The sequence below is a fragment of the Ovis aries genome, chromosome 12 (genome assembly GCF_016772045.2).
Source record: "Ovis aries strain OAR_USU_Benz2616 breed Rambouillet chromosome 12, ARS-UI_Ramb_v3.0, whole genome shotgun sequence".
Classification (NCBI taxonomy): domain Eukaryota; kingdom Metazoa; phylum Chordata; class Mammalia; order Artiodactyla; family Bovidae; genus Ovis; species Ovis aries.
This window is the reverse complement of record NC_056065.1, coordinates 76590110-76617770: the sequence shown is the minus strand read 5'-3', so window position 1 is coordinate 76617770 and position 27661 is coordinate 76590110. Positions and strand designations below refer to the sequence as shown.

At 42.2% G+C, this 27661-nt stretch overlaps 1 protein-coding gene across 14 annotated transcripts in view; it reads right to left on the bottom strand.

Annotated features, from left to right (window-relative positions):
* NEK7 (NIMA related kinase 7) overlaps window positions 1-27661 on the bottom strand; it is a 136478-nt gene continuing 108817 nt past the window's right edge. For 13 of the 14 annotated variants that reach the window (XM_027975997.3, XM_060396775.1, XM_027975999.3 and 10 more), the window contains 3 exons: window positions 20783-20877; window positions 16617-16730; window positions 1-2913 (listed from right to left, as the gene is read on the bottom strand). In XM_027975997.3, the coding sequence (XP_027831798.1) occupies window positions 2803-2913; window positions 16617-16730; window positions 20783-20877 (320 nt within the window). In that variant the 3' untranslated portion in view covers window positions 1-2802. The remainder of the gene's footprint in view (window positions 2914-16616; window positions 16731-20782; window positions 20878-27661) is intronic. The other variant, XM_027975998.3, reaches the window with a different exon arrangement.

The window sequence follows — 27661 nt, the reverse complement described above, 5'->3', positions numbered from 1 at the left end:
TTATTTTTACTTTTATACTTTTATTTATATTAGGATATTATACAATTTTCAAAGCTAACAACAGTCTTTTTAGTATGTGTATTTGAAGCATAACAAAATAAAAGTATTTCACAAAAGTTCATATTACAGTACTATTGAAATATGAGGCATAAGATAATTATTCATTGGTGGGATATAAACATAATACATTCATTTTAAAGAAAAAACATTTAATATGAATAACATTGTGGTTAAAATAAATATGCAAATGTTAACAGCAACACCTGCAGTGTACGGATACAAGCAGGGTGTTTTGTAATGGAGACCATGCAGGATGGTAAGGGTCACGGAGTGGCCGTCACAGCTCACTGAACTCACCATCAGTGCACACTGCTGAGCACTTTATGTATACAGGGATACCCTTCGTCCACCATTCCTAGGCATCGGCACACGGACCAAGGTCACCCCACCTTGTGCCCTGGGGAACTGGTACCAAAGTCTGAATTAAGAGTTAGAAATCAGATGTACCTTTCATTTTACTGTTCCTCATTTCAAGTCAAATGTTTTATTTAATCAATACAAAATTTACTTATAAACAGAAATACAAAGAGAACATTTCATAGGTGATTATAAAACATTAAAACTTCTCATCGTCTTCACAATTCTTTGAAATATTCAGAATTAAAATTTGTTTTGTGCACAGTGGTTTCTTCCAGAAAAATGTGAACACTGAGATTAAAAAAAAAAAGAAAAAATATCCAAGACAGAAAGTTTCCACATGTAGAAAACAATAATGGATTCCCCTGATCATTAAATTCTTCCCAATTTCCTTATAGCAGATAGGGTCACTTAAAAGTTTAAATCTCTGCTTAGAAGTCCTGTGAGGGGATCCAGCTAATGGCTTTTAGATGGCTTTTTGCAAGAACAAGGAGCATATTTGTTCCAAGTAGACGACATCTCATCTCCATCAGTCATATTACATTAAAATGAACAGGACACTAAGGTCAACAGAGACGATTCTACTCTGGAGACGCGCGTGGGGACGCCAGGGGCCCGGGGCGTCCCTGCAGCCTGGGATGCAGAGCCACCAGCTCTCCCCGCCTGCACTGGGGTACATCACCCTAATTCACAACTGATACTGTAGCTGATTAAATTTAGAAAAACAAGACGTCTACACTTTGTACATTTTAAATGTTTACAAATGAAAGTATTCAAATGATTGTAAGAAAAATACTTCTATGGAAAAAACAAAACCAGCAGCTATACGGGCTGAGGGCAGGCGCTCTCTGAGCACGAGGGGTTCCTATCGGCAGGGTTACTGAGCAGGTTCTGGGGCGACACGGGGTTCTTAGGTGGTAACGGGACCGTGGCCTTGTGGTCCTTATGCAGCCGTGTGGGAGTGGGTCACCGCTAACACGGAGGCGTCCAGGGCAAACGTCTCCATGATGGCTGGTACTGAACTCTGCCCGCTCCTGTAAACTACACCACCTTGGGCAGCTGCGGGCATGAATACAGTACTTGGCTAGAAGCTTCTCAACAGAAATGTTTAGCTCATAAAACTTCCGACTGCGGTGTGGCTAGTTTTCACTTCTTTAAACATATCCTAAAACTGCAACCTTGTCGGATGAACTGAAACGGCGTCAGCGTTCACAGGCACAGGACAACACACACCCCTCTTCCTTTCTAACAAGACAGGGCACACACACACGGGGTAGTCCAAATTTTAAAAAGTTAAAAAAATGTTTTCCTTCCAGGAAAAGTGTTGGCATACCAAATATTCTTTCAAGGCTATAATGTTGTCAGAACATCTGAAACATTAGTGGATAAAACTCATGTACAATATAAATAGGAAAGTAACTTGAAGAATATAAAAAAAAAACTTTCAGAAGGGGACCAATCAGAATTTCAATAAACTCTATGAATAAAAACATATGCTATATACTATAGTGCACGATCATGAGTAGAGCATTTAAATTCATAAAGGAACTGAAGTATAGCACTGCAGGATTATTCAAATAATAGTCTTCAAATGTACAAATAGCAAGAACACACAAAAAAGCCTTGGGCAGTGTGCCACTTTGAAAATTACTATCACACCAGCCAGCCAAACGAATCCTTAACCACTTTTTAAATGGATTCATTTATACCATTTTAATGCAAGGAGAATATCAAAGATATTAAAACAAAGCAAAAAACTCTTCAGTGTCTGACTCACATTTTTGTCCCCAAATCTTTTCACATTTAATAGTTGCATTTTGAGTGTTTAAGCTAAGGATTTTAAATTTCTCAAATAGTTCATGAACAAAAATGTAGCTCATGTGTATATTTAGCTTTAAGAATTCTATTTGAAAGTTACAATGCTAAAACACATACTTCAAACTCTAAAAATAAAATAGTCACAACAGTTCACAACTGTGTTCATCTCAGATGTCCACACGTGATGGGAAAGCACGCAAGGCACGTGTTCAGACACTGTCCTCGGGCTTGCGCGTCTGTCCTGATGGGGCCAAGCCAGGTCGCCGGTGTCTGGCACTGAGAGTTTACCTGAGCACGACTGATCAGCACAAAGGCTAGAGATCGTTCTAAAAACTCTTTCGCCATTAAGAACCACTGTGTTCCATCTGCTCTCCTAACATGCAATCTGACTATTCCAAAGTCATTGGGGTTTGCGAGGTGACTTAAATTGGTACAAAATGAAGCTTAGATGAAAACTGGTTAAGGATTCAAAGCACGTTAGCTCTGAAGTAGGACTCTTTTAACACCCAGGAGGAGGAAGTGCGCTTTGCTCAAGAACACTCGAGCGGCGCGCTCTGCCGGCCGCGCTCAGGCGCTGGCGGTGCAGGCGTGCATCCGCTTCGCCACGTCGTACACATAGGTGATGTCTGGCCGCTTCTCCGGGTCTGGGTTGATGCACGTGTTCACCAGCTGTCGCAGCTGCGGAGAAGAAAACACAACCTGCTTCAGGAACCACTCCGGGCGGTGAGGTACAGGAACACGCTTTGCACAGCTCTGGGTTTACCAGGAATGCACGTGTGCTGGTAAATATTTGACTGGAAGTATGTGTGACCGCTGTCAGTGACTTTAGTTAGTTGAAGGCTCTAAGAAGCATATTCACTGGTGAGTGTTCGGGTCAAGCAAAGAGTATTTTCTACCATCTAGTGGCTTGCTGGTGACCTGATTATCTTTCAGAAAAGTCTAATCGGAGGATGGCAGTCACAGGAGACAGGAAGTTTTAAACTCCATGTCTCTGAGTTATTAATGACTATAGATCTCTACACATTGTTTGATCTAGAATTTACTACAACAATGTTCATTGTAAGTTTAAATTTTAATAACCAGCTTATTGTATATCTGAATTTATACAAATATTTTTTATTATAGTAAAAGCACTCCTTCAAACTAAGAATAATAAATTTAAGTAAGGTAAGAAACAAATAGTGCTCTCTCAACTGTATGAAGGCACACCTGTGTCCTCATGTTACAGATGAGAGGGCTGAGGTTTACTTACGTCACAGAAAAAAGTATATTTTGATAAATTAAGAAAATATCCTTCCATCTGACCCTAGAGCCGATGACTGAAGAATAGGGCACTTCATTGCTAATTCTAATTGCTGTGATTCATGGAGCCACATGTCTTCACAATCTGGTCTTTCAGAGGACAAGCCATATCAAGAGGAAGGACCAGACTCCCTTAGCCTTCAAGTGCTGCCCTCTGCTTAGTCACTCAGTCCTGTCCAAATATTTGCGACCCCAGGGACTGCAGCCCGCCAGGCTCCTCCGTCCATGGGGATTCTCCAGGCAAGAATACAGGAGTGGGTTGCCATGCCCTCCTCCAGGGGATCTTCCCGACCCAGGGATTGAACCCTGGTCTCCTGCATTGGCAAGTGGATTCTTTACCACCTGCATTTAAGTATGGAAGAAAGCCCTAGCATTTAAGTATGTCTTTGTCAAAAAACGACGATTAGCTCAGTCGGTGAAGAATCTGCCTGTAGTGCAGGAGATACGGGTTCGATCCCTGGGTCTGGATGATACCCTGGAGAAGGAAATGGCAACCCACTCCAGTATCCTTGCCTAGAAAATCTCATGGACAGAAGAGCCTGGTGGGCTGCAGTCCATGGGGTCACAAAGAGTCGGGCACGACTGGGCGACTAACACTTACTTCCTTACTTGTAAATTACTCAGAACTCTGAAAACTTGCATTACTCTTTCTCACGATAGTGGCACATAGTTAAATTATCAAATTACAGTTTGATAATTTAAATTATCAAATTACAGTTTGATAATTTAAATTATCAAATTACAGAGTTTTCACCAAGAAGATTTTTTCCACCAGGAAGATTTCTTCACCTGGAGGAAAAAGAAACTAATGCTAAAATCTCTGGGCTGAGTGTGTTAACAGCGGAGAAGCCCACCGCCAGTGAGAACAGTCAGCTGGAAAGAAGGTGTGTGTAAGGAGGCCCCCAGGGGATGGAAAGGGAGGAGCCCGTGGACGCCTGCTGGCTCAAGGCACTGTCTGGAGAAGTTTGTTTCTTCATCAATTCAGGACAGAGGCTGGAGTAGAGGACCCATAAGGATTCTTCTAGCGCTAATCCTCAGGTGATGTGATTCTATCAGAATGAAGCTTCACGAGTCAGCTTCACTTCTGGGAGTTCAAAGATGCCAATGATAATGGCAGACCTACTGGGAGGGTCCAAGGATTTCATGGTCTGTTCTCTGCAGTGGCACAGGGGACAGCATTCAACATACTGAAGGGGTGTGGCTACACACAAGCCTTTGTGTTATAGTGATCTGAATCAGAAAGAGATTGTTGGCATTTTACCCATTAAAATAAAAACAAATACATTCAGTTGTACACACAATAGAAGACAGGAGGAAAAGTATTTTTACTGATATGTATATATAAAAAGACTGTTTTCTAACAGGTTATCTAGTGGTCAGAAATTTTGTTCAGAGATAAAAATGATAAAAAGGAGCAGAAAGGATAACTGTGGTACCCACATTCATTCTATTTAACCAGGATCCAAGCAGATGCAATAGCCGTTTTTCGATTGAATAAAAGCGCCACACCCTTCAGGCTGGTCAGGAAACCTTACTTTTCCTGCCTAATAATTCGGAATAGGGTTTACTTTCCAATCGACTGTAGTGGATGCTTGGCCCTCACTTGTTTCTGCCACCAGGAGAAAGCAGCCAAGATTACAGACAATCACTGTGTAATTTCAAATCATGATCACTAGAAAGGGATGCCACTGGGTTAAGGTGTATCTGAGTTCCACTTAAGAGATGAGTTTCTGGGTTCTGAGAGAAAATGGTGGATACTAGGGGATGAGAAGTGGTTACCCAGGGGAGAGACACTAACATCTCAAGGACTTCATGCAGGTACTTGGAGGTGAGCAGAGTGGTGAGACACTTCAGCTTCGATCAAAGGTGTCAGCCTGCCTTGCTGTTTGAAGCAGCAGAACAGAACCTATCACCACAGGTCCTTGTCAAGGGATACACAATGGTAGAGTGAATATTCGAAAGTTTGAATATTCAAAAATATGAATCCGAGTATTGAGAGGTATGATACATAGCTCCTGTCAAACATGTAAAGAGCACGGGAGTTTAGGGAAGACTCAGAAACAGCGTTCATGCTCAGGCTGCTGTTGAGTCAGCTCCGTTGTGTCTGACTCTGTGACCCCCGTGGACTGTAGCCCGCCAGGCTCCTCTGTCCATGGGATTTCCCAGGCAAGAATACTGGAGCGGGTTGCCATTTCCTTCTCCAGGGGATCTTCCCAACCCAGGAATCGAACCTGTGTCTTTTGTACTGGCAGGCAGGTTCGTAACTGCTGAGCCACCAGGGAAGCCCCATTCATCCTAGTAACTTGGGATAAGCCGATGCTGGGTACATTACTCACAGACCCTTACAGGTGATATTCCCATCATAATTCAGCAGGGGAAAATTCCGTCTTCTCTGAGGGACAGAGAAGGTATACTTTTGTCCTTAAAAACATGGTCTGCTTCTGTTTCCTTTGAAACCAGGCAGACGTGCTGCAGCCACTCTGCTGGCCGAGAGGGAAGGTGTGTTTACGTGCCCTTCTCCCCTTGGTTCTGAACTTGACTTCTGTTTCTGCATTAATAACCGCTAACCTGTGTCTTCTATTGTAAGTCAGCTCAAATCCTTTTTGAAAAAAGGTGGACTGTAAGCATGTTATGGAAGATTTACCCAGGCCTGTATTCTTAGTTTGAGGGATGTTTCTCTGATATTTGATAACTATTGGTTATTCTAAAGATACATTTCAGTAGACATATTAACCCAGCAGAGGCCGGGGGTGGGGGCAGCCAGTTTCAGTAGTCTTTTGGCAAAGGAAATGGGGAAAAAAAAAAAACAACAGATAACTTACTACTTTTATGTTTCAAACGGCCATGGGCCAAGTTTTACATCTTTAATAATTTGCTTTTTAAAAATGCAAAATTCACTTTGATATATGCATAGTCTCTTGTCACGCCAAGTAACAATTTTAAGCTCTGCAAGTGAGGTCACCGCTCACCCTTCTCGTAATGTATACGGAAGGACAGCATCTCTGTGACGTGGGAGTTACGTGTGCTTCAGACGTGATGGAGACAGGATAAAACAGTTGCCCACACAGCAGAATACAGGAATGGTATTAAGAGATGGCAGTTGGGGTTAAGCAGTCATTAATTAGAGAATGAGGAAAAACTCTTCTCTTTGCTTGACAGCCCCCAGCCTTTAATTGTTAAACAGCTGAACGTGGCAGGCTGTCTCACTCAGTGCTCCGGGCATACTTTCTACAGCCAGCGGACAGTCTGGAAGCCACACTGCCAAGATGGAGGTGCTCCTAGGAATTGGCAGTTATTTCTAAGTTTCCAGGGGACATCTGGAACCTCATCTCCTGAACATGTTCAGATAAAAGGCATCTCCATGTGCCAAGAGGTAACTCTGGGGCTTTGAAGTTGCTTCCGGTGCCAATGCAGAGAGAGGACCATTTCCTGAAAGCTGTTGCTGATTTAGTTCTGCCCTTTCTCACAGCTGGATCCAGCTCAGAAGCTCTCTGCAGGGTGCAGGGGGCGGCATCCCAAGGCCACAGAGGCAGTAAGGCGCCCAGCCCGGAGGGGAACTGAAGTGGCCTGGCTTCAGACACCTGGCTTTTAAAACTACTGCTCTCCTACCCCAGGGAAAGCCCCACCTGGTCTGCAGGTTCCCTCACAGCCACCTGTGCACAAAGGTGGGTGACCTAACAGGCAAAGGCAGGCAGGTAGGATGGCATCACTGACTCAGTGGACATGAGCTTGAGCAAGCTCCGGGAAACGGTGAAAGACCAGGAAGCCTGGCGTGCTGCAGTCCATGGGGTCGCAACGAGTCAGACGTGAATGAGAGGCTGAGCAACGACAACAGGTGGTCTGACTCTCAAAAGACGCCAGCTCTGACGCTGGTTCATCTGGTTCCTAAGGTGAATGGGTCGCCCTCACAGTTCACAGCCAGCTCCGATCTAAAAACAGACCAAAAAATCTTCTCTAGGGCTCTGCCCAACATCCAGACAAGGGCCTTACAAGACACAAAACTGTTCAGATTCATATTCTGACTAGAGCGACCTCACTCATTAAAGTGACAGTGACTACCTCCGGAGAAAATGTACTTGAATTTTCACATGGAACCATTTTTTTATACCAGGTTAGGAATTTACACAGTGACATGATGCATCCAAAAAAAAAGCAGCCTCTAAGTGTTCTATCAGACAGACATTACATAATCAAAAAGGAATAATCATCTTAGTGAGCTCTCTCAGTGTTAGTCTTACATTTGAAAAAACAAACAAACAAAAACTTTCTCTTCCTGCAAACCTCTGCAAAAAATTACTTTAAAAATCCTGAACGACTATCCAACCTTTTGACATGATTCTAAGTACTACATTATTAAGTATGGTTGATGAAGACATCTGTTCATATAATCACTTTAAAAAGTTTTATATATATTCCTACATGTCAGGCTTTAATTTCTCATAATATTGTCAGGCAATCACTTGCTCAAAGAAATTTTGAGTTTGAATGGAGGGAATTAGCTTCCCATTTATTACTTTGTAGAAGTAATTCCCAAATCAGTGGATATTAGATTAATAAAAATAAACAGGAGTAAGTAAAATATTTCATGTAAGTAAAGACATTTCATAGTTTATCTCAAGAAAGCTGTTGAATTTGCATTACTTTACACGTTTATAAAAACATGTACTTTGTGTTGTTTTTAAACTGTTTTATAGAACAACCTAAAAATAAGGTGAAAAAGGTCTGAATTTGTAGGAGTCTTTACAAAATCAGAAGAAAAAACTTTAATTCAGATGATTAAGGGAAATTTAAAAAGCAACACAAACATTTAAAAGAGAAAAGTCATATAAAGGAAAAATAAAATGAATTCTCTGACATTTCTAAAGTATTATGAAGTCATCAGTCATATGGAAATAAATGACTATTTTCAATAAAAAAGAGAAAATGCTATGATTGATATGTTTCTAAAGAAATACCAAAGCATATAGGTTGGTACCAGAGATATTAAAAGGGGAGTGCTGATGGTCCCCACTGACGGGTGATGAAGCATCGAGCTCAGCCGAGTCATGGGAAGACGAGCGCGCTGTGTGCAGCCTGGCCTTGGATCGGGACACGACACCCGACAGGAACACAGACCCGGGCTCCGGGCGCTGCTGCCTACCCCAACCCCGTTCCTCTGAGACCAATTACGATGCATCTGCCTCCCGGACACCCCGTTTCCATCGAGCCAAGGACACACTGCAGCCCCCCAAAGTGGGTCTAATGCATCAACACACACTGGCTGTCGACGCTTTAGACGTTTATACAGAACGAGGAGGCAGATTCGACGTGTAGGCCAGAGAGTCACCAGCGACTGACTTGGGGGGCTGCCGGAGGGGAGAAAGCCCTCCCCCACAGAATCCTTACGAGGTGACGCAACGGCTTCAGCCCGCAGCTAAAGATCACTCAGCATCTTCTGAAACCTTACAGAAGCGTCTTACAGAAGGTTAATGGCTTCACAGGATCCCAGAGGATGCGTGAAATGTAGGGCACTGCTTTGGATTCCTCTTAGAGGAGTGAGTCCCCAGTGTCACTTCAGAAGCATAAGTGAACAAAGGACCTGCTTATATGTATATTTTTTTAAACAAAAATGAAACAGTCAAAGTTTAAAGATCTACTCTTACATGGCAACTCTGAGTGAAGGAAGGTGGTCAACTGATATTATAAATGATGGGCGTTATCAAACTTCCTAAAACCGTTTTCAGGAAGGAAAATCAAATGTTCCTAATAGTGTCTGAGGTAATTAATATTAACTTCAATAAATAATGGCACGGTTAGAGATTGTATTTAATATTATTAGATATCCTCCTACATTTTAAAGTAAAATATTCTCGGGGCTCCCCTGGTAGCCCAGTGCCGCCTCAATCCCCAGGCAGTAGGCCCAGGTTTGATCCCTGGTCAGGAAACTAGATCCTGCACACCACAACTAAGACCCGGAGTAGTCAAAACTTTTTTAAGAAATAAAGTAAAATACTCTCATATAACTTAGCATGGATTACATAATAATCAGAACTAGAGAAATATTTGTGAAAACAGATATACTTCCAAGTATTATTTGTGCCATATACTGTCTCATTTAAATATTCTTATAGAATGATTTAGACTGATCAAATGAATACAAAGATTTAAGTTTCAAAGTATGCAAAAATAATCTGTACCTGACACTTAAAAAAAATTTACGTACAGTAGCTCTTTTCCCAAGCTAAAACAAAGGTCATGTTTTTTGTCAATGAGGCAACTTTCTTAAAAAGCCTCTTTAAGCATATTCTGAATTTTACATATAAAAATAAATTACTTGTAAGTTTCTGCTTAAAACACCAGTTATGGGGCTTCCCTGGTGGTTCAGTGGTAAAGAATCTGCCTGCCAATGCAGGAGACGTGGGTTTGATCCCCGGCCTGGGAAGATCCCACGAGCCGCGGAGCAACTAGGCCCATAAACCACAGCTGCCGAGCCTGGGCTCCGGAGCCCCCGCACTCTGCGACAGAAGCTGCAGCGAGAAGCCCAGGCACTGCTCCTGGAGGGTCGCCTCCATCGCAACTGGAGAACAGCCTGTGCAATGAAGACCCAGCACAGCCGAAAATAAATGACTTGAAATAAAAGACCAGTTAGGGTTTTTAAAGCTTTCAATCGGTACTTTCCTTAAGGATAACCATTTGGGAAATGAAGCATCAGTAAAATTACAACACACTGCAAAAAACTTTTGTTTTTTGTTCAGCACAGCTGTGGATCAGTATTTCTGATACCTTATTTGAAACACGCAGTCGTTTCCATATTCTGATATGTAAACATCATTCCTGCCCTTCTGCAAAATTCCCTCCCTCTTTCCTTTCAGTGTGACCTGGCTGAGCCACTACCAGGCGGAAGGGTGTTCTGAGCCAGCTGCGGCACCCCCAGGGAAGCAGAGCCCCGCGGAGGTAGGAGGCGGCAGGCGAGAGCAGGTACAGGGAACGCAGAGGCGCCCGGGAGCCGGGGGAGGGACCACATGCGACCCCTGAGAGGCCCCCCCTCAGGCGCTTCCTTTGCCCTGGCACAAGCAGTGGATGCTGGAAGGGCGCCCTGGAGTCTAGGGTTCCTTCTGATACTGCTGGGTCCCCGTCTACTCAGGTGTGAAACGGGAATAATGTTTCCCGCAGACCTTTCTTTAGCAAAAAAGTTCTTATGTGGGTGAAAGAAAATGGTGATTTCACATGCTGAAATAAAAAAAAAAAAAAAGAAAGAAACCTCAGTATTCCAATTTTATTTAAAGCCATGTAAATATATCTATACTCTACAATAACCTATAACTATCTGAGGTCAGTTTAGTTCAACTCAAAGTATATTATTATTTTGTTATTCATATATAATAAAGCAGAGCAAGGACCAAGCTTTTTAATCCTTATATTGTAAATATTCTGGGGAAAAAAATCAATACTTATCTAATCTCAAGAATAATGAAAAATGCCATGATGAGGTATCACTTTACACTGGTTAAAATGGCCATCATCAAAAAGTCCACAGATAAGAAACTCTGAAGAGAAGGGAACCCCCCTGCACTGTGGGTGGGGATGTAAGCCGGGGCAGCCACTACGCAAAATAGAATGGAGGCTCCTCAAAAAACAAGAAGCTTCCAGGAATTAGAGGGAAAAGGGAGAGGAGGAGGGGCCAGTTAGGAGTTTGGGATTAGCAAATATAAACTATTGTACATAAAGCAGATAAGAAACAAGGATTTACTGTATAGCACAGGGAACTACACGTAATATCTTGTCACAGATATATAATGGAAAACAACATAATAAACAATGGAAAACAATCTGAAAAATTACATGCACATAACTAAATCACTCTGCTGTACAGCTGGAACACAATGCGTCAATCATGATGCTGCTTCAGCTTTTTTTAAAAACAGGAATCATGAAAATGATGTTGTAAATTCTTACTCATCTGAGTGAAGTGGTGGGGAAGAACATGTCCAGTGTGTACTGCTGAGCTGTTTCTGGGAAAAAACCCTCCTCTCCTGCCTTCCATTTCTCTAACTTAAAGGGGCGGAGGGCGGAGAAAAGAAAGGGACAGTGTCTAAGAAGGAAGAAAACATAATGGAAGAAGTAATAAAAAAAGAAAGAAAAGATGATTTTGGAGGTGAACATTTACGAGACTCCATCCATTCTCTACTAGACCTTTTAGGCTGGTATTTTAAAGGATTAATTGCATTATTTGAGTAGTCTCATTAACTGAGTTTTAATAGAAACAGATATTTTTCTATCTGTGGGCTGGAGATATAGAGCCACAAAACAAACAAACTTAATGTACAACAAGAGAGGCATTAAATAATGTGAAAAATGACTACTGTTCTAATAATTCTAATTCCAAGATTATATTTTCTTTTTTTTTTTTTTTACCTCTAAAAGTAGTAAGAGGTACTAAATGAGCAAGCTTTCAAAAATACAGTTATAAGATAACTACAATCCTGTCTTCTGCAAAGGTCTGTGTCACTTATATTAACAGATTTAAAGCTACTAGTAAACAGATAAGCATTTGCCTAACAGTTCAGGTCAGTAGGCACTGTTATCATGACACCATTCACTTCATTAAAATGGTTCAACCATCTTACCACATTTTAACAGGTGCTCAAATTTCTTTTTCACTCAAGTACTGTTTTCAAATCTTCAGTTTCTCCCTACTCTATTTTCTCAGACCAAGATCACTCTTATTCTTTCCATTTCATTTTTAACTTTCATCTGCAAACTCTTTACTCAAATTTCAGAACTTCCTTCCAAACCTCTGAGACACAATTCTCTCCAACTTTTCCTGTGTCTTTTCTATTTAGGCTAGCTAGGATTTTTTAATTAAAAAAAAAAAGCAAAGACAAATATATATTTTGCGTGGTGTTAATGCTCAGACTTTCAGATATTGACTAAAAAGAACCAACTTTCTAAATGATTTTCAATATAACTATTTACTATTTTTTTAATCTTAGATTTTCCTGAGATAATTTAGTAAACAAGAGTGAAAAATGCATAATTCTGATGATTGGTCTCCCAAAGAAACTAAACACTGAAGCTGAAGGGGAAAAAAATCCGTCTTATTTCCTAGTAAATGGATATGGACATTCTAGATGTGATATAGCTTGTTTACAAGATTGAAAAAGATCACTTGCAGGCAGTATCAATAAAAGAAACATCACACCCCTGACCTGTCTTTTGAGTAATTTCTTCCTTACTACCTAGAGGAACATTCACTCACTCATTCCATTGACATTAATTGGTTCATTCACTCTTTTTCTCATTTATTCCTTTAACTCACTTTCTCTATTGACTGATCAATCACTGAACCTTTTACTTTTTAGTGTGCTGGGCCCTAGAGACACACAGATGAAAAGCAGTCACTGCTCTTCAGGCACAGGAGCTAGACAGGTCTGAAGGTGGAGCCACCGGGCAATGAAGACCAGATACACATGCGTGATGGAATATGACTCAGCCATAAAAAATATGCCATTTGCAACAAGATAGATAAACTCGGAGGGTATTATGGTACGTGAATAAGTTAGGAGAGAAAGACAAATACCCTTTAAAAATTGTAACTTACTATGCTGTACACCTGAAACTTACATAATACTGTAAATCAACTATACCGCAAAGGAAAAAAAAAAAAAAAAGGAATTATAGAGCAGTGTGATTGCCAAGGGAAGAGGGCCTGAGAAGTGGAGAAAGGGGAGCAGGGTGACTTAAGGGGGAGGCAACGGCCAGGCTTTGTTCTAAAGAGAATGAGTTCACCTGATAAGGCACAGGGGGTGGGGCATGTCAACAAGAGGAAACAGCACCCACAGCCAAGATGGGAATTCCTGGGCCTTTTGGTAGAACCTGCATGGTGGAGTTCAGGAAAGAAGAGAGGGTGCTGTGACCACAACGTCTGGGCAGCTCAACCCAGTTCAGACTATGAGGGGCCAGGGGAATCAGGACTCCCTGGACACAGTAAATATTCAAAAATTGTTTGCTGCACTGATGTTAATTTCTTCATCACCAACAATTTTTGTTGCTGTTGTTTAGTTGCTAAGTTGTGCCTGACTCTGAGACCCCGTGGACTGACTAACCTGCCAGGTTCTTCTGTCCATGGGATTCTCCAGGCAAGAATACTGGAGTGGGTTGCCATTTCCTTCTCCAGGGGATCTTCCTGAATTACCAACAATACTAAATTTAATTAAAACTAAGAGAGAGTTCAGGGAAAATATCCACTTTTCAACCCAGTATTTCTATTGTTAAGTACAGTAATTCCCTATTATACATGGATGAGATCCCTACTAGAAAAGAATACTGATAACCAAAAGTCATAAAGCTATTATTTTAGGGAGCTCTTAAAATACACATTCTAAATATCAGTCATGTGCAGCTGAGATGTTTCAATCAAGAACCCTAATCATTTGCACATAATTACTATAGCACAGTTCAACAGGAAAGATCTGACAGACAACTTCATCTTTCCAAAGAACACTAGCAATACTTCTCAGTTTTGGTTTCTAATGCGTAAGTGAATCTATGTCTTAGATTATAAGAAATGTAAAAATCCCAAGCTCTTAAGCTCTGAGCTCTTCCCCACGGAAAGCCTGTATCTGGAAATAGACCTCATAGAGCTCCTCAGGACTCCTACCAGTCGAGGCTGGTTGGAGGCACAGCTTTTATTCTCATGAACAAAAATGTTCCCTGTGCATCTCCTCTTCGGGCAGGAGCCTTAAAAATTTAGCAGTAGCTAAATCAAACTGGTAAGCTTTCAAACAGGTATCTGGTAGGAAATTAATTTTGCTTAAAAGTTTCAGTTTTCAAACAGATAGAGTCTGTTGCCATCTGAGCTATAAAATTGGCACCTAATGGACTGGTCTTTTAATTAAAAGTTTTCCGTTTAAAAACTTTATATTTCACTTTTCACTGTTTCCTAAATTTTTGCCATACTAAAAAAGAAAAAAAAATTAGACTTTTAAAAGATCTAAAAGGCATACTATATAAAGGAGTATTGAAGATATGGTTGAAGTATGGCAGTATGGCATCTGTTCAGGTTTTTTGCTACCATAAACTCTGAATAATTATCTTCCAAACAAACCGAGTTCCTGCTTATGGAGAGAAAATATTTATTAGCACATCTGCATTTCAAAGCTCTTGTTCTGGGAACTTCTCTACATAATGGAACAGATTAAAGTAAGATCATTAGTCTGTATTTTTTGTAGCTCATTTCTTCCATAAGAATTAGTCTCCCTGTTTACCTACGTACTACAGCTTTCTATTTTATTGCTGTGCAGCCACAGAATTTACCAATCTGAGGGCCCATACTAGCTTCTTTTGGTGAGTACATCATATAACGTGTTTTGCTTTATACCTCGTTTCAAGACTGGTAAACTATATGGAGGGAAGTAAAAAGTGGAATCTCTCTTCCTTTCCCAACTGTGAGACCTTCTTCTGTCTGGGCCAGACTTTGATATGTGCCCCTTGGCTGAGAACCCGAGAATCCAACTTCACACTTAGCTGCAGTGAAGTAGCCCTGCAGGCAGGCCGACTTCAACGAACCACCAGTGGCATCATCATTAAAATCCAGCTGGAGGTCGCCATGGTAACCGCCTGCTGAGGCTCCGCTGCTGCGCGGGCATCTCCTCATCAGCTACCATGTGAAATGCAAATGCAGACGGTCTGAAAATTAGTCAAGAGGAATAGCGGATGAGGATGCAGATACGTGAAATATTCATGTGCTTCGTGGAAGAGAGGAGACAGCGTGAATGACACAACAAAGAGCGGCCCCTGACACCCGCGCCATCATTCTGCACGGCTGTTCACACCCTCCCGCGTTTGTGGGCCGAGAGTGCTGGAGCCGGTTTTGTGCAATGCTGTATTTATATTCCACACCCAAAATAGTAATTAAAAATGGCTAACATAATAACAGCATTAACATCAAATAAAGATAATGCTTCTAAAATTACCGGGGCTGTCTTGTAAGAGTTTATTCTAAGCACCTGAACACAAGTGCTGTGAAACAAAAAAAATCCAAGCGTCACTGATTATCAGTATCAAAACGATGAGGGAAAAAAAGTACTTTCAATATCCTAGGACCATGAGTGCTTTTCCCATATGGTAAAAATTCTTTAGAGAGATTTTACTATTCAAGTTACATGGACTCAATCTTCCTTATATAAAACTAGAACCAACTGCATTCATTTTGAAATAGAGTGACAAGACCAGCTGAAAGGTGAACACTGTAATTGCTTCATTTTTTTCCCTTTGCCCCTTTCCGTTTTCCTTGGGCAGAACCCCTGCTGCCCATGAGCAGGTCCTTGACACTGTGGTTTCTCTGGGTGGGTCCCCCGTGAGCTGTCCAAAGGGTTATGAGAACACATTAGTTAACCTGAGACACTGCTATTCTGCAGTGTCTCCTCAAATACTGGCAAAATCATGATGCATTAGGCAAAAATGGGAGATGTTTTGTTCAGGGGAACACTGGATGTTGGGTGGAGGCCAAACAACTCATTTCAATGGGCTCCCAAAGCAAGCAAGGACCCACGCTCAGATCTTCACTGGGCAACGTCTGCTAACACTTTCAGTTGACCTCAAACATTTCCCATAGGAATATGACTGCAGTGGGGAGGTGGTTATGGGACGGGCCTGGTGAGAATAAAAAGAGCAAGGAACAGGGCTGAGAGAGATGCAGCTGAGAGATGTTTGCTTCCATTCTGGGAAAACATGGGCAGGAGGGAGGTTCTGTCAGAAGAGGGGTCATAGCTGCTCTGAGACCGTGGGCATGGGGAGGGATGCTGGACGTGCCGGTCACCCAGAGCCTGGGCACCGTGTCCAGGAGGCGGTGACGTCAGCCACTGCTCCATTACAGCCACTATGAGACCGCAGGCGGTGCGGGGTTCCTCTCCATGTGACGGATGAACCATGGGCAACTCTTTAACAGCCAAGCCTCCGAGGGAACGAAAGCGGAATGAAGGTGTTCTCTCTGCCACCTACACTCAGCATGTGCATCATGGAATAGAGAAGGGCCCAAAATAAAATGCAAGCATTACCAAAACGAACAATGTGGACACACGAACTGAAAGATGACTTACTTCCTCTGAATAGTGGTCTGACGGGAGAGGCGGGTAGTCACACTGCTCTATCTTCTTACACAGCGAGTACAGGTTCATCTTGTCGCCATAGAAAGGACTCTGTAACGCGGCCATCTGCAAAACGCTCCCAATGAAACTGATACACTTACATGTTAACTTTAAAGGAGGTTTCATCATGCATATGACACTGGAGGGAAGGGGATAACTGCAAACATTTTAAATAAAGTTCTCCAGGCATTTGGCGTTCCATGAACATCCTTTCCAGAGAATTAGTTCATAAGTCCTAAAATGTCTTTCTTCAATTTCTGGTTATTATTTTTAACATTGAAACTTTCCTAGAAGGGAGATATGGTTAGCATAGAATTACATATATACACCCCCACACACTTAGGCAGCATTAAACAGTATTACAAAAATAATATAACTTAGGACTCTTTGTAAATACGGTGCAGTAGGAACAACTAGTATATCTCATGACCAGACAGACACGAATGGTATAATATCAAACATTCAGTGGTTAAAATACAACAAAAATGAAACGAGCTAAAACTGCAGTATAATCCAGCAATGGTTCAGGGACCGGTACACATAGCATTTTATCTCTCACGACAATCTCTGCAGGAAAAGGCTATTCTGAAATAAAAAAATGTCTTCTCAATCTGAATGTTCTGATACTCAAACTAGTTCACAGTGAATCAGAACTCCTTTCCTATTGTGACGATGTTTCAGAAACACTAAATGTGCTCGAAAGCCCTACGAGTCGTGGCCACTGATGCAAGGCATCCAAATGGGATTTCTATGCAGGGGGGAGAAAAAAACACTCAAAGAATGAATGACTTTAAAAAAGACATTATCAAATTTAACTTTAAGACCAGGTTCTAACCTGACATTTCAAGTTCGAGCAAGGACTACGGTAAGCAGGGTTACAAACTCAAGATTCAATTGAGGATGTTCACCTCCTGTTCAAACCTCCTAAATCTCTGAACCGAGGCAGCACGACTACAACACGGAGTGCAAGGCTGCCCCCAAGTCAGTCACCCTTTTCTACATGTGCTAATAAGTTTGATTTTGGAAGGACAATGTGTACATTCCCCAGACAGGCCGGGCGTGCATGCAACACGCTGGGCCGAGCAGGGCTCCTCGGTGGGCGTCAGTGGGGATGGGACGAGCTGAAAATGGCTCTCATCTGTCGGAGCTGCAGCAGAGCTTAACTCCTTCCCGGCCTGGACCGTGGGGCTGGGGGATGTGGGCCCGCAGAGCCGCCTGCCAGCTCTTCGCTGCAGCTCCTGCCAAATACCTTTGGAAGAGGTGCTCCCCACGACGAGAAATCCCCAAACCAGGTGTGTGTCCCTACATGTGTAAAATGCTCCATCCGAGAGGACATTTCCAGAACAGCAATTACAATAATAATTATGTCTTCTGTTAAGTTACAAGGACACTCTGTGATAAAACAGAATCTTTTAAGATGCCCCCTTAAAAAAATAGACTGTGTGTAAACTATTGTCTCCTTGTGTTTGCAAAAACCCTAAGTAAATGTAGTGTGTTCGTTATCACGTGCCAGGAGCTCATTACGGTACTTTTGTCTCAATACTGCAGTGTTAAAAAAAAAACCAAAAACCTGAACGTCCCCTAAGGAGTTAAACAGGAATAGTATATTTTCATGCATCTCCTGCTTTGACAGATGAAAAATGTCAACTGTCCTGTTTTTATTTTCAAGCTTTTGCACTATTCATCTGGTTCATTAGTGCATCTCGATGCTGCCCCTGACAGCTGCTCGCCCTCTCCTCCCAGCAGCTGAATTTTTCAGGCTAATTTGATCCTCCACACTGAGACGATCGCTAGAATGATTGACTTGCTCCCTGACCTCCAGGGTCCGACTTCCCTGATTAGTATTCTGGGGGTGTCGGAGGGACGAGAGCCCACTGTCTGTCTTCGGGGCTGGTGGCAGCTCTCTCTTTTTTTTGAACTGTAAGCCACCAACCTACAACCCTGGAAGGATGCGATTGCTGCACTGAACAATAAAGGAAGTGTGTAAAACCTACTTTTCCATGTAAAGGTCCGTGTAGCAAAAGCACAGCATCTTGATTTTAATTAGTAAAGTCTACTTTGTTGCATATCAATTAAAACTGTACTGCCAGTTTTGTGTGTGTGTGTGTGTGTGTGTGCGCGCGAGGTTTCAGGAATATTTGAAAGTCTAATTTGCTGAGTTTAAATTACATTTTCAAAAAAGGGTTCCCACTCCTCCGTTGTGAATGGTAAGTTCTTAGTGGGATACGATAGAAAATGTCTAGGAGATGCTATGACCAGTTTTCTTAAAGATAAACTTCTGGGCATTTTTATTGACATTATATTAGAAAGAGATACAACATCAAAGCAAATTAAATCCTTAGAAAAAATTCTAGTTCTTCCCAATGACTTGCATGGAACAACTGGGAAAATGCTCTGAGCTGAAAACTAACGTCAACATATTAAATGCTTTCACTCAAAATCATTCCCAACACATAATACCCATGAATGTAGGAGCATCCAAAGAAATAATTTTTATTTTGGTGATCATTTCAAGTATACATAAAAATGGGACGCTGCCTCTCAAAGGCAAATTCATAATGTGAAGGATTATTTCAGTTCTGACATGGAAATCTTCTGGTCCTAAAAGAATTATGCAGACTTCTCAAATAACAACTGAACTTTTTCTTTTTCATTGCTAAATTTACTCTCCTTATTGGAAACCAATTTGCAGTTTACTTTGAGGTATATAAAGGGAAAATGTTGCTTTGATAATTTATTAGACTATGGCCTGAAAGAATCTAAGGTTGCCTAAATAGGTATAAAATATTTTAAAATGTACAAAGTGCCTTTTAAATTTTACAATAACAACATAGTCAAATCAGTGCAACACTGTACCAAATTATTAACAGAATATAATATTACTGAGCATAAACCTCTTTTAATCTCATGTGAACAGTGAATACAAACAAACATGTATTTTATACTATCACTAATTCATAACTTTTCTTAAAAAAATTATCCCAGGAATGTTATTTAAGAACATTTAAAAGCTCCTAAGTGGTTGTTATTTTAGTAGGAAGAACACAATAATCTCATGTTCCTTACATTAAGGAAGTCTGACCTTCAATCTGTAAACAATAATTGAAGATTATGACACACATTTTCAAAAACCTTCTGATGCTCTACTTCCAAGTAAAGGTGGAACAATTAAAATACATGATCTCATCATATTTTATTTAAGCCGAAAGACAGGAGACAGAAAATAGTAACAAATACACTGGTTTCTATCTATCCACTTTAGACTTCCTTTCTATGTCTTAAAATATGAAAAGGATTCCATGTATTATTTTCCTTCATCTCATTTTATTAAAAGAGTTACCAAGGTGTAGGCTAATGTTTAGTGAACAGCACTGACTAGAAGCCCACATTCCGAAGAAAATTACCATTCAGTTAAAGAAGCCCCTAGCTTAAGCCTTCTCTGACACCATTACTCTGTAATGAGCATAAAACGTGCTCATAGCGTGCTTTCTTCTATTCACCCAAACTGTCACACTGCAATATTTGCTAGAGGACCTGTCTACATAATTCCATCTTTCCTTGATAAATTATCACCAGCAGAACAGTTGAGAGAATTTTCACCAAGCTTTACCAGTACAAAGTGTTACTCACAGAAACTAAACTAATTGGTAACCTAGAATTTTCTCTTTATAAACTATCGTGAAAGCTGAGTTACTCTACATAAAAGTTAAAAAAAAACTGATAAAGATATTTACCATGCTCTCATATTTTAAATCCATTCCATTGTTATCTCTCCAGCTATGCATGGGCAAGTTGTTTTTTTTAAATAGATGTTCAAATGTATATTTTTATAAGTAAGATTATGGAGCAACATTATATTAACATAAAAACATTTAAGAAATTAAACTCTGATCAAAAGGAAACAATTTAAATTAGAGAAAATAAATGTGTAGAAATGTGTAGTTACTAAACTACATTATAAAACCAGTTACTAAGTCAGTGAATTAACTTCCTCATAATTAAACAGCTAATTCTTAAACATCACCTAGAAAAAATTAACTACATACTAAAAGGACAGGGGAAACACATTCCAGTAAGTAAAAGCACTTCCGTGTATGGAATTTATCAGCATTACCCACCTCATACAGTAGACAGCCAAGGGACCAGATGTCAGACTTGAAGTTGTACCCATTTTCGTGTATCCTCTCTGGAGACATGTAATACGGTGTACCCACTGCAGAAAGAAACCAGACAGAACAAGAGGAGGGTGAAAATGAAGATGCAGCTGTGATAAGAAATTACATCCAAAATTTTAGATTAAAATGTCATCAAAATAATTGATTAAGATCAGAAAACTATTCTGGGGCATACTCCAGAACGTTTACATTTCCTCTTTTCTCTCTGATCCTGAATCGCACATTCGCATCTGTCCCACATTAAAACGGGGGCGATGAGTGCTACTTGATTTTCTTTCTTTAATTCAGGTAGAGTCTAAGGAATTCTAACAAAATCTACTAAGTGGCTCACACTGGTTTCATTTCTTAATTTTTAACATGGCTTGTATGTCCCAAATAAGCATGATAATACAGTGATTTTAAAATAGATAGTAATACATAACAATTGGTGTAGTGCGTACAAAGCATACCTAGCAACTTTTACAAACATCCCTTAGAATACTGTTGTGACTCTTAAAATTACAAATAATATAGTCACCAACCTTCAGTACCTTACTTAACTCCCACTTTAGAAAGAATAAAACAGAATTTTGTATATGAAAGGGCTATATAATAACATCTGTGAAAGGCCACTGACATCTCTGGAAGAATGTCTTAGGCTGTTACTACTGAGACCTTTATAGACACAAGGTGCCCTGGATAATTTGGGGTTTGTTTCGATGTTAGCTTGTTTTGAATACTTTCTTTTTAATATTTTCAAGGGCAGAAACATTTAAGTAAATTTTGAAGGGAGAATCTTAAATCTCAAACTTAGATGGCTATTATTTCACCCTCATTTTGCCTAAGGCTTTTTGCCAAATAGAAAATCGAAGTTTGAGAACAAAATTTAGAAATCTTACTTGCTTGAGGCAACAGCTACCAAACTGTGCTGCTACTCCCAGAGAAAAGCTCTTTCTCCCTCTTGCACCAATTTTTAAGAACTCCCTAGGAGTTCACAGTAAATCTCGTGAGAGTGTAACTCGGGATGCTCAACAGGGGTGTTCGGGCAGAGGCAACAAGGGTGGACCCAGCAAAGTCAAGACGCCGTGCTCAAACACATCGTCCTCCACAAGGACGGCGTTACACCGGCTGTGAGCGGAAACGACTCGGCTAAAAAGGGAAAACACCACGGAACCATCCCTGCAGAGGAAATCCTAGCGACACTGAAACCCCTTTTTCCTACTAATGGATGGCCCTAATCAGAACGGATGGAAGGGGAGGTATTCATAAAAATGAGGACATGAAAAAAGGAGTGTGCAAACAGGAGGATAAAAGGCACAGAAATAAAGTGACACATTCGGATGCTGTCAAAGGCAGACAAGACGTCAATGATTTAATTGCAGCATTTCCTGCGAAGACGAGTAAATTCGCCGATTCCCATCGGCAGGAGAAAAGGCAGACAGCCTGTGGAAACGGCTAGGTGTGAAGAACGTGCACTGTCCTCGAGCCGGACACACACTCGCTCCGCGCCTCCGGGAGCCGCGAGCCCTCTCGCCCGCCGTCTTCAGCGGCGACGCCGACGGTGCTGACTGGACGCGCGCGGGCGACGGAGGCGGCGGTGCGGCTCGGGTAACACGCGGCTGTGCCTCAGCTCCCGGCCCGGGGCGCAGGGCCGTGACCCGCAGAGGGGCTCCCCGGAATCCACGGGGGCAGGCGAGGGCAAACACTGAGGCGTGAAGGTTCAGGGTTTACCAGCAGCGAAGGTGACTGGCCCAGGGAGACCTGCTGACACCGCAGGCGTCTGAGGTGAATGTGCAGGACGGGTGGAGAAACGCGGGCGTTTGCCCGGGCATCGCCCCTGGACCGCCGCACGGGGCCACGCGCCGCCGCCGGCCCACGCGGCCAGGAGCAGGGAGGCCGGAGGCCGGCACGGGCTGCAGGACACTGCGCCTGAGACGGCGAGGAGCGCCAGGCGCAGAGGAGCCGCTTCCGGGGCGCGGCGGGGGTCACGGGCAACCGTTAGCCCGCAGCCCGCCGCGCCTTCCACTCGACGCCGGGCCTCCCGCGCGTCGGAAGGAGCCAACTCCGCCTATCGGCGACCCGGAGAACCGCTCCTACCCAGGATGCCGCCTCCGTCCGTTCTGTGTCCTGCCCCCATCTCAGCGGAAATCCGAGCGGGCTACCCGCCTCGCTGCGCGACACCTCAGGACCCGGGCGCCGTCGGCAGTGAGGAGGAGGGTGCCTCGGGCGCACCCCGCGCCGAGAGGGGGGCGCTGCTCTCCGCCAGGCGCCCTGACACGGACCTGAGCACAGGCGGGGTCCCTGCGCAGCAAGGACCCACCCTCGCCCCCTCTACCTGACAGGGAGTCCGCAGAATTCAAGCACTAGGGGAAGGTGAGATGCATTGACTCTCCATGTTTCAAACTGAATGAATATATGATTATTTCCTTAAAACCCTTCTTAAAAAAAAAATCCCGACAGCTGTGCTGCCTCCAGCATGTGGGGAGCCGCCCTGACAGCTGTCCAAGGGGGAGGTGCGGGGGACGCGAGGGGACGTCACCGCGCCCCCGCGCCACGCTGAGCGCGAGGAGCCGCAGAGCGCGGGAGCGCGCACGGCCCCTCCACCGCGGGGGCGCCGCGCCACGGAGGGGAGGTCACCACAGCACGCACTTGGGTCATTTCAGGCTCCCGACGGGAGAGGTGAGGGACGGATGACACCACAAAAAAAGGAAAGGCCGAGACCAGACAAAAATTGTTAAAGAAATGAAAATGCTATCTGACCTTTCTTTAAAACATAGTAAGACAGTCATTCAAATATATATATTTTTAAAGTTTTCATTATGCTAATTGACTTATTCTAGCTATATGAGAAGAGTTGTACACGGAAAGCACTCTATTAACAATAAATACGTTCGAAAATGTATCCCTGTACAAATGAAGACTAATGTTCACAAGTTCTACAATATGTTAAGAGAGCCAAAGAATTCTGTTAAACTGTTATTACAGAATATATGACTAAAATAGTTAATAACTTACATTTCATCAGAATAAGTTATATACAGAATTTTCCCAAGAGTTTAGCTAAACATTTAGCAGTGCCATTGCTCCAAAGACTTGAAGGAGAAAAAATGATGGAACCACTGAAACGTCTTATTATACGGTTAGATCTGGGCTGCTATTTTTCTGTTTTGTTTAAGGGAGGGAAGGAAAAACCAGTCAGAGGTCAGGAAATTCGTTTCACACCTTTGCCGCGAGCTAGCCAGGACCTCTAAAGTTCTCTTTCTACTCACCTCATCTGTAAGATGCAGTGATGAGGAAGATAAGCTCATTTCTGAGATCCCTTTGCTCTAAATTCTGTAGCACTCTTAAAAACCCTACAAATGCCCATAGGAAAAGTGACGTGGAGAAAAGTAATATATTCCTATTTTAAACTATCACCTAGGACAGCTAAGTAGGGTACAAACAAGTAAAGTCAGTTTAGAAATGTTGCTTCTTAGAATAAACTGCAGAAAAGAAAGCTTTGAACATTCCTTGTTGGGAAAACTGAAAGGACACAACTCATCTTAAACATCAATCTGATTTAAACATGCGTGCGCACCCTCCCACACACACAACTTCAGGGAATAGGAATTAACTTTCATTTTTTCCTTCATACTCGTATGTCAACCCAGAAATTATGTTGGCAGACTTCATGGAGAGAGGCCAAATTTACTTAATTTGGAGTATTATCTCATGTCAGTACAGAATGTCTCAGTAGTAGATCAACATTTCTTCTATGAAAGACATTTATTAAATAAATTTTTCTTCTTTTCAGTGTAACTGATAACATTTAAAACCCAGATAATTTTACAGTTACTGTTTCTCTGTCCAGGCACTGTGTTAAATGGATCACATGTATTATCTTGCTGAGCTTTCAACAATGTTTATCAAGCCCCCCTGCAATGTTCAGGGTGCTGGCGAGACAGAAAAAAGCAAGCCAAGCCCGTCGTAGGGCTCACTGGCTAGAGAAATGGGGTCCATTTCATGAGATATTCCCACTATTATCTTGTAGAGAAGACGAATAAGGAAGTCAGGTAATCTGCCAAAGGTGACAAAGCCAGTAAGGTACGGACCTAGAATCCAGCCAGGTCGTCCTGTCCATTGCATTTTAACATTTATTTTGTTGAAAGTGACCACTGTGAAACATGACTGGGGAAAAAAATCTGAATCTTTCCAAATGAAGAAGCAGAGAACTCTTCTGCAAGTCTCAGCATGTACACACGAAAGGCCACGGGTGAGGGTCAGGGATCAGTGCTTCTCTGCAGCTCCTCTGCTTCAAATAAATACTTGTGATGGTAGTTGAGAGGTTAACCATGCACAGTTTACAATTAGATAACAGCTTCCTCCCAGCGTGATGATTTAAGTCAAGAAAGGACTGAAAGTTAAAAATAAACCAGTGCAAGCAGCCTTCAATACTGACCAAGCATATGCTGTCTTTACGGCTCCATCCACACTGAACTGGAGGGAGACCAGCCAAGGAAAGCCCACAGAGAGGTGCTAGGGAAGGTGTGGGAATAACAGGCAAGTGACCACAGGTGGCACTTGGCACCAGAAATGAAACTGCTTTCATGCCTGGTTTAAGAACACTAATTTTCTAAGTTGCAATTGGAGGATGTATCACACCCGGAAATAGTGTGGGGAACATGAATTGTACACTCAAGAGACCCCAGTGTGAAAATTCTGAGGCTGGCTGAACGGCAGCCATGCATTTACCCTGCTGGCAACATCACAAAATCAGAGAACCATTGTCTCATTCTGAATAGCAAAGAGGAGTTCAAACAATCCTGTAACACAAACAACAACGACATCACAATTGCCCCCAAGTGGTTTCAGATATTTGTCCAGCATGAGGACCAGTCTCAGAGCATTGTAGCCAGTGCTTTGTAAAAACCCCTTCCATCCTCAGGAGGTGCAGCAAGCATATATAATAACTAAATCACACATGTACACACAAAAAGAAAATTCTCCACTTTGCTCTTCTGGGAGACATTAAGAAAGCAAGTAAAGTGCCATATTAGAACATGATGAAGCCTTCCCCCCCCCCCTTCTTTTCACTAGAACAAGCAGTGAGACAGGAAACACTTCACTATATATAATAAATGCAACTTTGGTGCAAATGGATTTGCCTGAATAACAGATAACTACTCTTAATTACTTATATACACCTTTGGAGTACATAATGTGGTTATATTTCATGGCAGTTTAATTTCTCTAAGTTTTGTTAAAATTACTTTCTATCTCTTATATACACTAAAGTACATGATGTACTCTATAGTACAAAGGGGAGACACCCCCTGAGAATTAAATAATTTGTAAATAATTTAGAAAAACAGAACTGCTAATAAATTAATAGTAATGCTAGAAAACAACTTTGTTGCTAGAAACGTTTATTATGACAAGTGTGGTATTTTCTCCCTTGAAAGTAAACATGTATCACCAATAAAGGTCTATAATTAAAAAAAAAAGGTGAAATTTTAACGCTGAAACATCTGCCTAAAAAAGAAAGCACTTAATTTCAGTAGTATAAACATCAACTGAAGCTTCTGACCAAAACCATGTCACCTCATCGGGCTTTAGGGGGAAGACTGTCAAGTGGACTAAACCAGGGAGCAGGCAGATCTCCAGCCCTGGGGTTACACCCATGTGCATCATGCTACATGGCACAAGAACTCTGCAGGCGGAAGGTGATGGACCTGAAAACGGAGACCACCCGGGACTGTCTATGCCATGTGCAAGGGTCTACACCTGCCATGCTGGCTGTGAAGATGGAGCAAGGAGGTAGAGGTCACGCCCACAAAGGCTCTTCTAGGAGCTGACATGCATGCTCAGGTGACTCCACAAAGGGACAGGGTCCTTGGTCCTGCAAGACCAAATACCTGGCTTCTCCCCACAACCTGGAGAAGTCTCCTCTTTAAACTCCAGAAAAGAGCAATTCCATAGATGCCTTGATGGCAGCCTAGGGAGAGCAATGCTGGAATTCTGACCCACAGAACTGTAAAAGCCGTACAGTTCTGTTAAGCCACTACATTTGTGGGAATCTGTTAGGGCAGCAATAGGAATCTGACACAAATGCGCTAACGATTCACACACCACCTGGGCCATGTCCACATGCTGAGTCAGCTGCAGGCCAAGAACCCACCAGGCGCTGGGAGAGATGGAAAAGCTTGTGACCTGAAGCATCCATGACCTCTGCAAGCTCACTGGACAGTCTGGGGATGGGATCAGTTCGGTCTTTGAGGGTTTTTTTTTGGGGGGGTGGGGCATGGAGGGAGAAGCCAGTATTTTACAATAAGACAAATGAAAGGATAAAATGATGATCTTGTATAATTTAAAAGCACCCTGGTTGTTCACTGACTGCTAAGGACCCTAAACCAGGTAATCACAACCACTTTAAAGACTCGAATTAGAGACAGAGAAGAGAAAGCAAGTCACATGCTACATGGCACTCAGTTCACAGTTAATGTTTGAAGCTTGGTAAAAATAATTTTTATTATAAATGTTTTAAATTTGCCAAAATAAGGTTCCTATCATGTGTATGAAGCACAAGCTGGAATCAAGATTGCTGGGAGAAATATCAATAGCCTGAGATATGTAGATGACACCACCCTTATGGCAGAAAGTGAAGAAGGACTAAAGAGTCCCTTGATCAAAGAGGAGAGTGAAAACGCTGGCTTAAAACTCCAGATTCAAAAAACTAAGATCATGGCATCTGGTCCCATCACTTCATGGCAAATAGATGGGGAAACAGTGGAAACAGTGACAGACTTTATTTCTTTGGGCTCCAAAATCAGTGCAGATGGTGACTGCAGCCATGAAATGAAAAGA